Consider the following 12,500-nt stretch of genomic DNA (forward strand, 5'->3'; position numbering starts at 1 on the left):
AACAAGGTAGCCCACCGCCACTGGAAACACAATCACCAGTAGGAACAAGGTAGCCCACCGCCACTGGAAACACAATCACCAGTAGGAACAAGGTAGCCCACCGCCACTGGAAACACAATCACCAGTAGGAACAAGGTAGCCCACCGCCACTGGAAACACAATCACCAGTAGGAACAAGGTAGCCCACCGCCACTGGAAACACAATCACCAGTAGGAACAAGGTAGCCCACCGCCACTGGAAACACAATCACCAGTAGGAACAAGGTAGCCCACCGCCACTGGAAACACAATCACCAGTAGGAGAAGAAGAAACTTTCTTTATACAACACTTATCTGAAAGTTTACAAAGTGATTTAAAAAGGCATTTAACGATGCACAGCCAGCATTTCATTCAGAAGAATTGATATGATCTGAAGCTTGTTTTAAACACTGACGAGACAAAAACCATGCTTTTCTCTGATGCCAAATCTGATAATTATTTACTGGGAATTATTTCTAACTTTATTGATATACTCCTTGTCTAATCGAATATCTTTGCACAGTGCTTTACATGGATTTCAAAATAGTGAAATACATGATGAGGAGATCAAATGCAAAACTAAAGAGAAAATATAAGAAAGACAACACAGCGTCAGGACAACATGTTGAAATATTTCAAATTTATTAGAAGGATAAACCCCTTGAGATGAACCATCTCGTTTTCGAGGGGGTCCTTAGCACAAATATACAGAAAGAAAACAGGTGTTACATAAAACAAACAACATACAAATACACTCATACATACACATAAGAAGCACTCCCAGGCCTAGCCACTCCCCAACCCCTTAGTCCCCAAAGATAGCATAATATATACAGTGAGAATACATACTGTAAGTGTACACATACCCAGATAAGGTGAAATTACATGCATGAAGTATCATGAGCAAGTTGTTTCAAAATGTCAAACATAATTAGAAGCAGGAGCAGGTTGTTTGAAGATAAGTGAGGAGAGATGCCTTGAAGGAATGAAAAGCTGTGATAGATCTAAGTGAGCGAGGCAAATTGTTCCAGTCAGATGGAGCTTTACATTTAAATACGACGTCCAATTTCTTTGTGAATTCTAGGAACGAAAAAGAATGGATGCTCAGCATGCCTGAGACTATATGATGATCTATATGGAATTAAGAGTTATTTTAAGTATGCGGGATAATTAAAGAAAATACATTTAAAAACAAACTGCAGCCAGTGTGAATGTCTACGAGCTTTAGGCATTAACCAGTTAAGTGACTCGTACATACTCAGACAGTGGTGAGTTCTATAAGGACACCTCAAAACAAATCTGCAAAGGCTATTGTAAACTATGTTGAGAGCTCGAAGATATGTTAAAAGAGGAATAGATATGTGAAATAAAATGAGATGCACAGTGTTTTCAGACATTTCTCATGCCCTTCTGATCCACAAATGTGTTTTTAAATCTGTATTATCTTTCTTTCTTTCATTTTAAATGCAATTTCTGTTGTATTTTGTATGTATTTGTAAATCTTGTTTTGTGTATTTATTTACATGAGACATTCCTGGTTCCATATAACGTCTGTCTGTCTGTCTGTCTGTCTGTCTGTCTGTCTGTCTGTCTGTCTGTGTGTCTGTCTGCCTGTCTGTCTGTCTGTGTGTCTGTCTGTCTGTCTGTCTGTCTGTCTGTCTGTCTGTGTGTCTGTCTGTCTGTCTGTCTGTCTGCCTGTCTGTCTGTCTGTCTGTTAGTGGGATATCAATGTTACAAACAGATTTGGCTGAAATGTGGGAGACAGATTGTTGGGCCAAGGATCAGTTGAGTAGATTGTGCGGGGGATTGGGATCTGGGATTTCCGCCATTTTTATTTTTATTTTGCCATCTGTGTTGAAGTGCTGTGGGAAAGGCCGACACCTGGCACTTCCAAGCCGGCTGCTAAACAGTGTTGCATTCACGCTATTTCCTCCCAAAATCAACCTAGGAGAACAAACAAGTAAACAAACATGAAGCGTTGCGAGCAGGAGGCTGCGGCTTTGCAAGCTCGAGAATAGTTCTGCTTTGGTGTTTTTTATTTATTTCTTCAGTGCATATTAATACAGGGTGCTTTAAAGGAATGGGTCTCTACTCACCCCATGCCAGCAGAACCTCTGCTGAAGTTAGTCTATACAGCACCCTGTGCTCCACAGCAGAACCTCTGCTGAAGTTAGTCCATACAGCACCCTATGCTCCACAGCAGAACCTCTGCTGAAGTTAGTCCATACAGCACCCTGTGCTCCACAGCAGAACCTCTGCTGAAGTTAGTCCATACAGCACCCTATGCTCCACAGCAGAACCTCTGCTGAAGTTAGTCTATACAGCACCCTATGCTCCACAGCAGAACCTCTGCTGAAGTTAGTCTATACAGCACCCTATGCTCCACAGCAGAACCTCTGCTGAAGTTAGTCTATACAGTACCCTATGCTCCACCGCAGAACCTCTGCTGAAGTTAGTCCATACAGCACCCTATGCTCCACAGCAGAACCTCTGCTGAAGTTAGTCCATACAGCACCCTGTGCTCCACAGCAGAACCTCTGCTGAAGTTAGTCCATACAGCACCCTATGCTCCACAGCAGAACCTCTGCTGAAGTTAGTCTATACAGCACCCTATGCTCCACAGCAGAACCTCTGCTGAAGTTAGTCTATACAGCACCCTGTGCTCCACAGCAGAACCTCTGCTGAAGTTAGTCCATACAGCACCCTGTGCTCCACAGCAGAACCTCTGCTGAAGTTAGTCCATACAGTACCCTATGCTCCACCGCAGAACCTCTGCTGAAGTTAGTCCATACAGCACCCTGTGCTCTACAGCAGAACCTCTGCTGAAGTTAGTCCATACAGCAGCACCCTGTGCTCCACAGCAGAACCTCTGCTGAAGTTAGTCCATACAGGACCCTGTGCTCCACAGCAGAACATCTGCTGAAGTTAGTCCATACAGCAGCACCCTGTGCTCCACAGCAGAACCTCTGCTGAAGTTAGTCCATACAGCACCCTGTGCTCCACAGCAGAACCTCTGCTGAAGTTAGTCCATACAGCAGCACCCTGTGCTCCACAGCAGAACCTCTGCTGAAGTTAGTCCATACAGCACCCTGTGCTCCACAGCAGAACCTCTGCTGAAGTTAGTCTATACAGCACCCTGTGCTCCACAGCAGAACCTCTGCTGAGGTTAGTCCATACAGCACCCTGTGCTCCACAGCAGAACCTCTGCTGAAGTTAGTCCATACAGCACCCTGTGCTCCACAGCAGAACCTCTGCTGAAGTTAGTCCATACAGCAGCACCCTGTGCTCCACAGCAGAACCTCTGCTGAAGTTAGTCCATACAGCAGCACCCTGTGCTCCACAGCAGAACATCTGCTGAAGTTAGTCCATACAGCAGCACCCTGTGCTCCACAGCAGAACCTCTGCTGAAGTTAGTCCATACAGCACCCTGTGCTCCACAGCAGAACCTCTGCTGAGGTTAGTCCATACAGCACCCTGTGCTCCACAGCAGAACCTCTGCTGAAGTTAGTCCATACAGCACCCTCTGCTCCACAGCAGAACCTCTGCTGAAGTTAGTCCATACAGCAGCACCCTGTGCTCCACAGCAGAACCTCTGCTGAAGTTAGTCCATACAGCAGCACCCTGTGCTCCACAGCAGAACCTCTGCTGAAGTTAGTCCATACAGCACCCTGTGCTCCACAGCAGAACCTCTGCTGAAGTTAGTCCATACAGCAGCACCCTGTGCCCCACAGCAGAACCTCTGCTGAAGTTAGGCCACACAGCAGCACCCTGTGCTCTACAGCAGAACCTCTGCTGAAGTTAGTCCATACAGCAGCACCCTGTGCTCCACAGCAGAACCTCTGCTGAAGTTAGTCCATACAGCAGCACCCTGTGCTCCACAGCAGAACCTCTGCTGAAGTTAGTCCATACAGCAGCACCCTGTGCTCCACAGCAGAACCTCTGCTGAAGTTAGTCCATACAGCAGCACCCTGTGCTCCACAGCAGAACCTCTGCTGAAGTTAGTCCATACAGCAGCACCCTGTGCTCCACAGCAGAACCTCTGCTGAAGTTAGTCCATACAGCAGCACCCTGTGCTCCACAGCAGAACCTCTGCTGAAGTTAGGCCACACAGCAGCACCCTGTGCTCCACAGCAGAACCTCTGCTGAAGTTAGTCCATACAGCACCCTGTGCTCCACAGCAGAACCTCTGCTGAAGTTAGGCCACACAGCAGCACCCTGTGCTCCACAGCAGAACCTCTGCTGAAGTTAGTCCATACAGCACCCTGTGCTCCACAGCAGAACCTCTGCTGAAGTTAGGCCACACAGCAGCACCCTGTGCTCCACAGCAGAACCTCTGCTGAAGTTAGTCCATACAGCAGCACCCTGTGCTCCACAGCAGAACCTCTGCTGAAGTTAGTCCATACAGCACCCTGTGCTCCACAGCAGAACCTCTGCTGAAGTTAGTCCATACAGCACCCTGTAATGGCAAAACTGATGCTACAGTACTCAGCCAATCAAATATGTGAATCACTTGTGCCTGTGGCTTCCCAGTGCTGCTCCTGTGAGAGAGTGACACAGACACACGGACGGAAGAGAGGCGAGAAATAGAAGTAATTTCACATGGTGTGCTCAAAAGAAACAAGTAGACCATGAAAACAAAGCTTGTGAAGTGTGATGCAATCTTGAACTGTCAATGGAAGCGCCACACATGAGCAAACACACATACACACACACACACACTCAAATCCAGACTGTGGGCACACACACATTCACTGCCCAACAGCATGAGAAAGATAGATAGATACAGTAGATAGATAGATAGATAGATAGATAGATAGATAGATAGATAGATAGATAGATAGATAGATAGATAGATAGATAGATAGATAGATAGATAGATAGATAGATAGATAGATATAGTGAGAGCTCACTTCTCTCAAGAGAAAAGTTGGTTTGTTGACTTATTTTTCTAAAATTAAGGCACTTTATTTTAAGATGCACATTTTTCCAAAGCACTCTGTTGTGTTATTTTTAAATGCAGCCATTATTTTACTTGGAATGAGAAAAGAACATTTATTTATTATTATAGTAGGCTAGTTATTTATAATTAATACAGTTAAATATGAAAACGGAAAATAAAGATTGTTGATGTTTATTTTGATTTAACAGTCAGCCGTTGACTACATACAGACATTGTACTATTAGGCTACTTCAATCATTGAAAGTAGCCTAAGTTCAGTGGCACTGAATCATAACACAAGCTACGTTACGATGTTCCGGACCTTTGCTTCAGGACATTTTCTCTAACTGGACCTCTTTGAGTTTGAATTGAGTAGCCCTGTTGTAGAGAGTGGGGATTCAAGGGGTGGCTACGGGGAGTGGCTAGGGGGTGTGGGTTTGGCTCAGACTGACAGGTTGATGAATCAATGCTGTGTAGAACATGATGGAATAAGCATTTCAGCGTTGCCACCTTGACTATAGCGACAAATCTGGCGACTTTGAATCCAGTTGAATTCCAGTATGTGTGTGTTGCCTCCTCAGACCCTGGTGACTCAGTATGTGTGTTGTCTCTTCAGACCCTGGTGACTCAGTATGTGTGTTGTCTCCTCAGACTCTGGTGACTCAGTATGTGTGTTGTCTCCTCAGACTCTGGTGACTCAGTGTGTGTGTTGTCTCTTCAGACTCTGGTGACTCAGTATGTATGTTGCCTCCTCAGACCCTGGTGACTCAGTATGTGTGTTGTCTCTTCAGACTCTGGTGACTCAGTGTGTGTGTTGTCTCTTCAGACCCTGGTGACTCAGTATGTGTGTTGTCTCCTCAGACTCTGGTGACTCAGTATGTGTGTTGTCTCTTCAGACCCTGGTGACTCAGTATGTGTGTTGTCTCCTCAGACTCTGGTGACTCAGTGTGTGTGTTGTCTCCTCAGACTCTGGTGACTCAGTGTGTGTGTTGTCTCCTCAGACTCTGGTGACTCAGTATGTGTGTTGTCTCCTCAGACTCTGGTGACTCAGTATGTGTGTTGTCTCTTCAGACCCTGGTGACTCAATATGTGTGTGTTGTCTCCTCAGACTCTGGTGACTCAGTGTGTGTGTTGTCTCCTCAGACTCTGGTGACTCAGTATGTGTGTTGTCTCTTCAGACTCTGGTGACTCAGTATGTGTGTTGCCTCCTCAGACTCTGGTGACTCAGTATGTGTGTTGTCTCCTCAGACCCTGGTGACTCAGTATGTGTGTTGTCTCCTCAGACTCTGGTGACTCAGTATGTGTGTTGTCTCCTCAGACTCTGGTGACTCAGTATGTGTGTTGTCTCCTCAGACTCTGGTGACTCAGTATGTGTGTTGTCTCCTCAGACTCTGGTGACTCAGTGTGTGTGTTGTCTCCTCAGACTCTGGTGACTCAGTATGTGTGTTGTCTCCTCAGACTCTGGTGACTCAGTGTGTGTGTTGTCTCCTCAGACTCTGGTGACTCAGTATGTGTGTTGTCTCCTCAGACTCTGGTGACTCAGTGTGTGTGTTGTCTCCTCAGACTCTGGTGACTCAGTATGTGTGTTGTCTCCTCAGACTCTGGTGACTCAGTATGTGTGTTGTCTCCTCAGACTCTGGTGACTCAGTGTGTGTGTTGTCTCCTCAGACCCTGGTGACTCAGTATGTGTGTTGTCTCTTCAGACTCTGGTGACTCAGTATGTGTGTTGTCTCTTCAGACTCTGGTGACTCAGTATGTGTGTTGTCTCCTCAGACTCTGGTGACTCAGTATGTGTGTTGTCTCTTCAGACTCTGGTGACTCAGTATGTGTGTTGTCTCTTCAGACTCTGGTGACTCAGTATGTGTGTTGTCTCTTCAGACTCTGGTGACTCAGTGTGTGTGTTGTCTCTTCAGACTCTGGTGACTCAGTATGTGTTGTCTCTTCAGACTCTGGTGACTCAGTGTGTGTTGTCTCTTCAGACCCTGGTGACTCAGTATGTGTGTTGTCTCCTCAGACTCTGGTGACTCAGTATGTGTGTTGTCTCTTCAGACTCTGGTGACTCAGTATGTGTGTTGTCTCCTCAGACCCTGGTGACTCAGTATGTGTGTGTTGTCTCCTCAGACTCTGGTGACTCAGTATGTGTGTTGTCTCCTCAGACCCTGGTGACTCAGTATGTGTGTGTTGTCTCCTCAGACTCTGGTGACTCAGTATGTGTGTTGTCTCCTCAGACTCTGGTGACTCAGTGTGTGTGTTGTCTCCTCAGACTCTGGTGACTCAGTATGTGTGTTGTCTCCTCAGACTCTGGTGACTCAGTGTGTGTGTTGTCTCCTCAGACTCTGGTGACTCAGTATGTGTGTTGTCTCCTCAGACCCTGGTGACTCAGTGTGTGTGTTGTCTCCTCAGACTCTGGTGACTCAGTATGTGTGTTGTCTCCTCAGACTCTGGTGACTCAGTATGTGTGTTGTCTCCTCAGACCCTGGTGACTCAGTATGTGTGTTGTCTCCTCAGACCCTGGTGACTCAGTATGGGGGTGTGGAGGCGTTGATCCATGCCGTGCTGCGTGCGGGGCAGAAGGAGGACGTGGCGGAGCCGGCAGTGTGCGCCCTGCGTCACCTGACATCGAGGCACGCGGACGCAGAGTTGGCCCAGAGCGCCGTGCGCCTGCACTACGGCCTGCCCGCCATCGTCAAGCTGCTGGGACAGCCGCACTACTGGCCTGTGGTCAAGGTGAGGCCGACAAAAAAGATGAGGAAAAAAGGCGTACGCAGTGCATTAAAGAGTGACGTCAGTATGTGAGGAGTTGGGAGTGAGAACGTCGAGCCAAAGACGATGGGATTTCAAGCAAGACGGCCCAACTTCAACTCACTTCCTGTCATTTTGGCACGCAGGTTTTGCTCATGGCTTTCCACGGACACGCCCACTTAGGAGGTTTTCGGCAGGTCTGAGTCTGTTGGAGTCGATGGGAAAAGTCAACGTGAGCTCAGATTATGACAGATCCCTTCGCCCCCATATTCATTCAAGTAAATATTCGGCCCATTCTCCAAAGTCACATATCTTCAGAATATTCTGACACTAAAATGGCTTTTTTCAGACAGACAGATCAGGAGAAAATTGTACTTGTTCAAGACCTGTCTCTGTCTCAGCAACACACTCTCGCGAGATTTGGCAACAGGAATTTATGTTAGCAGGCAGGGAGAGATTAGCTAAAGCTAAATGTGAAGTTTGTTAATGTATATATATATACTTGTACTCTCGTCAAGTCCCGCGAGACTTTCCTGCCGCTGGCCTGTGGACTGACTTGACGAGATTTGGTCTCACTGACCCGACAGGAGGAAATAGGATGCCTGTAACTACCGCTGTAAAGAGCCCGGGGGAGAATTAGCAGTCTGATGGTTCCTTAGGGATCAGATTATGACGATATGGGTCGAAAACAGGAATAAAACTGTCTATTTACATGGATGAAAAGCACGCTGCCACGTGGCCCCCATGGAGCTCCATTCTATGACTGGCTTGCACACTATTGATCTCAAAACAACGCCTAAGACGGACAAAAACGCTGTGGAGAACACTGGGTGAGTCGTCAGATAATAATTAATGTGAGGAGAGGGCTCCAGGTAAAAAAAAACGAAATTCTCCTTTAAAGTTTTTAAATGCATTTTCCACGCGAGTGACACAGAAGTCACAAATGGTAGCCTGAACTGCTCCAGATTGGATTACCGAATTAAAACCCAGTAAGTAAGATAAAAAAGACCTGAGCACAATTGGGACTTCACTTGAGGAAATGCATCGCAGACAGTGAGTTGTCTTCAATGATTCAATGCGGGAGACAGTGATTAATAGGCTATGTGTGACGTTAGTAGGGAGCACTTATTGCAGATTGTGTGTTTTTAGCAAATCGTTATCACGTTTGTTGAATGTCAATGTGACTCATTATGCCTGTGCCATAAGGCTGTATAGTATTGGGCTAGTTCAATGTTCCTATTGTCTACCATTGTCTAACATGGTGAAGGCGGGCTGTGTCATCACCTGAATTGCGTTTCTCCACTTTACACGGTGACAGTAAGGGGGCAGCGTTATCAAGAATTCCACTCTCGGACCTGTTTTCAGATTTTGGCGTTTTCACCCCCGTGTAAAAGGAAGGCACTAACGCTCAAAAAGTTTGCTGTTTTATGCGGGGAGCGTCACCGTGTAAACAGGGCCATAGACTGTAAAGAGAGCAAGACAGACAGGCAGAGAGGGAGACTTAGATTGAAAGTGTCAAAGTCAAAGTCAATTTTATTGTCAATCACTACCATATGTACAAGACATACAGAGCATCGAAATTCCGTATCTCACGATCCACGGTGCACTCAATATACAGATAGGAGACAACACATGACATAAAATATGAAGATAAAATAGATAAAAAAAAAACATACAATAAAATACTACCGTAGGGGTCATAATAAGGTCATTAGTGCAAATAGTGATGGCAGAAAGTGCAATAAAATGAACAGAGCGACATAGTAATTTTGCATAAAGTGACTGGTGCTGAGTGTGGATATGGGTTCAAGTCCAGACTGGGGGCAGAGGGAAGAGAGGGGAGTTGTACAATGAAAAGTTAACAGTCCAGACTGGGGGCAGAGGGAAGAGAGGGAAGAGAGTTTAACAGCCTGACAGCCTGGTGGACAAAGCTGTTAGCTAGTCTGGTGGTGCGGGCCCGGAGGCTCCGATATCTTCTCCCAGACGGAAGCAGGCAGAAAAGTCCATGAGAGGGATGGGTGGGGTCCCACACAATGAAAGTGGGAAGATTTGTTCCAACACACGACTGAATATAAATTATGTTTTCTGAATTTGTATGGAATGGTTGAATTTATTGAAGTTGAAACTGATCATAGAAATCAAACTCTGCATTGTAAGTGACATCACCGGTACAAAACTCAAGTCAACTCTCAATAACTGTCAAACTAAATGAATGCCTGCAAAACTGTTTACAGTTTTTCGGATATACTACTAATTTACATTCTTCCCATGTCTGAGATACAGCTCCCATGCCACTCTCAACATCAAGGCAAACCTCATGTGTGTACCATCTATTGGCACAATGGACAGTATAACATCACGTCCCGTGTTTTATGATTCTGATGTTGTAATGATACAAAGCTGGTTGAAAATCGGCGGAGTGTTCCTTTAATGTTACCAACTGTGCATCTAATGAGGGTGAAGTGCTGCTAACAGCAGGTGTGATCTTCCACATCATCGGCGTTCCTTCAGTCCAGCTGCTGCTGTTTTCACGTCTCTCTGCTCTGCTCAGCATTCAGCACACTGGAAGCACTTTTAAGGTGGTGGATATTTTAAATTGCCGAATATCAACGCTTTATTTTCCAGTTCAACAATTTGCTAATAATTAGGACATGTTAATTATTACTTGGAAAGTTTCCTGGAAAGAACCATGACATAGTGCAACATACCCTCATGGTTCGCCCCTCTGCTGGTTATAATAGGAAATTATAGTGCACTACTTTTCATAGGTAAGTACGAACAGTACGAACAGTGCAGCCTGCATAGCTTTATAGAAACTGTCTGCAGTCTGGTGAGTTTTCTACACAGAACTGCAAAACTATAAAGTCTTTATTGTGAAATAATAGGGAGAGGTCACTTATCAGAATCATTATTCAAACAGTGATTTGTTGAATTCTTAATTTGTTCATTTTTCATGGTTGTGTCTCAGAATTGAAGGAAATTGAAGGAACTACTACTGAACTCTTTATCTGTTTCCCTTGTAACTAGAACATAATTCCATGGTTGTTTCGAGGAAACGTCCCAAGAAATTAACAGTTCCTTTCTAGGAAATTGCGAACCAGGAAAATATGATTTGTCCAAGGCCTGGTTGAGCCTGGCACGTGCACCTGCTCCTCCTCATACAGTGTAAGTCAGATCCGGCCACCGTGTGAGTGAAGCAGATGGCTGTCTGGAATCAGCTTAACGTTGGACATACTTCATGCTGTTCAAAGAGGTAAACAAAGGAAAGCTCTGGGCGAGATGTGACGCAGGAACTAATGGGCGTGCAGCCACAGCAGTGACAGCACCTTCAGGAACTAATGGGCGTGCAGCCACAGCAGTGACAGCACCTTCAGGAACGGAGACACGATGGAGAAAGTCATTCATTCAACAAAAATTCCGACGTCGGCGTGTTTCGTAGAATCAGAATTTGCTATTTCCATCCAACCTTTCTGATTGGATACGCTGTCATTTGCATAAAGATACAGTACATGCATGGAAACCCAGCTACTGTGTCCAATCCTTTATCTTCTCTGTGGTTTGCTTCAGAGACATGAAGGCTCTTCTGTTCTTCTTCTGTGGTTTGCTTCAGATACATGGAGGCTCTTCTGTTCTTCTGTTGTTTGCTTCAGATACATGGAGACTCTTCTGTTCTTCTTCTGTGGTTTGCTTCAGAGACATGGAGGCTCTTCTGTTCTTCTGTGGTTTGCTTCAGAGACATGAAGGCTCTTCTGTTCTTCTTCTGTGGTTTGCTTCAGAGACATGCAGGCTCTTCTGTTCTTCTTCTGTGGTTTGCTTCAGAGACATGGAGGCTCTTCTGTTCTTCTTCTGGGGTTTGCTTCAGAGACATGGAGGCTCTTCTGTTCTTCTTCTGTGGTTTGCTTCAGAGACATGGAGGCTCTTCTGTTCTTCTGTGGTTTGTTTCAGAGACATGAAGGCTCTTCTGTGGTTTGCTTCAGAGACATGGAGGCTCTTCTGTTCTTCTGTGGTTTGCTTCAGAGACATGAAGGCTCTTCTGTTCTTCTTCTGTGGTTTGCTTCAGAGACATGCAGGCTCTTCTGTTCTTCTTCTGTGGTTTGCTTCAGAGACATGGAGGCTCTTCTGTTCTTCTGGGGTTTGCTTCAGAGACATGAAGGCTCTTCTGTGGTTTGCTTCAGAGACATGGAGGCTCTTCTGTTCTTCTGTGGTTTGCTTCAGAGACATGAAGGCTCTTCTGTTCTTCTTCTGTGGTTTGCTTCAGAGACATGCAGGCTCTTCTGTTCTTCTTCTGGGGTTTGCTTCAGAGACATGGAGGCTCTTCTGTTCTTCTTCTGTGGTTTGCTTCAGAGACATGGAGGCTCTTCTGTTCTTCTGTGGTTTGTTTCAGAGACATGAAGGCTCTTCTGTGGTTTGCTTCAGAGACATGGAGGCTCTTCTGTTCTTCTGTGGTTTGCTTCAGAGACATGAAGGCTCTTCTGTTCTTCTGTGGTTTGTTTCAGATACATGGAGGCTCTTCTGTTCTTCAGTGGTTTGCTTCAGGTAACAACATGGGTATTTTCCTAAATCAGGTCCGAACTCTAATTACTGTACCATGGTTACCATAGGCTCTTTCATACACAGATCGCGGAAAAATAGCCGTTTAGGAGTCCCGTAAAGCCAGCCGCCTCGCCACAGAAATTGCTTTCACACAGAGCCAAGCAGCACGGCCACATTACCGTGCTGCTCTGTACTTTCAGGTGAAATCCCCCGCTCCCGCATTGAAAGGCGAGCAGAGGGATTTCCAGCTCCTCCTAGCCCAAATTA

At 45.8% G+C, this 12,500-nt stretch overlaps 1 protein-coding gene across 1 annotated transcript in view; it reads left to right on the forward strand.

Annotated features, from left to right (window-relative positions):
* The window catches only part of LOC310788108 (junction plakoglobin-like), a gene marked incomplete at its 3' end in the record, with an annotated part of 171,731 nt that overhangs the window by 135,312 nt on the left and 23,919 nt on the right, over window positions 1-12,500 (forward strand). The window contains exon 10 of the mRNA XM_083649610.1: window positions 7,467-7,685. Coding sequence (XP_083505736.1) covers window positions 7,467-7,685 — 219 coding nt within the window. The remainder of the gene's footprint in view (window positions 1-7,466; window positions 7,686-12,500) is intronic.

This window comes from Poromitra crassiceps (genome assembly GCF_964638095.1).
Source record: "Poromitra crassiceps genome assembly, chromosome: 13".
Taxonomy (NCBI): Eukaryota; Metazoa; Chordata; class Actinopteri; order Beryciformes; family Melamphaidae; genus Poromitra; species Poromitra crassiceps.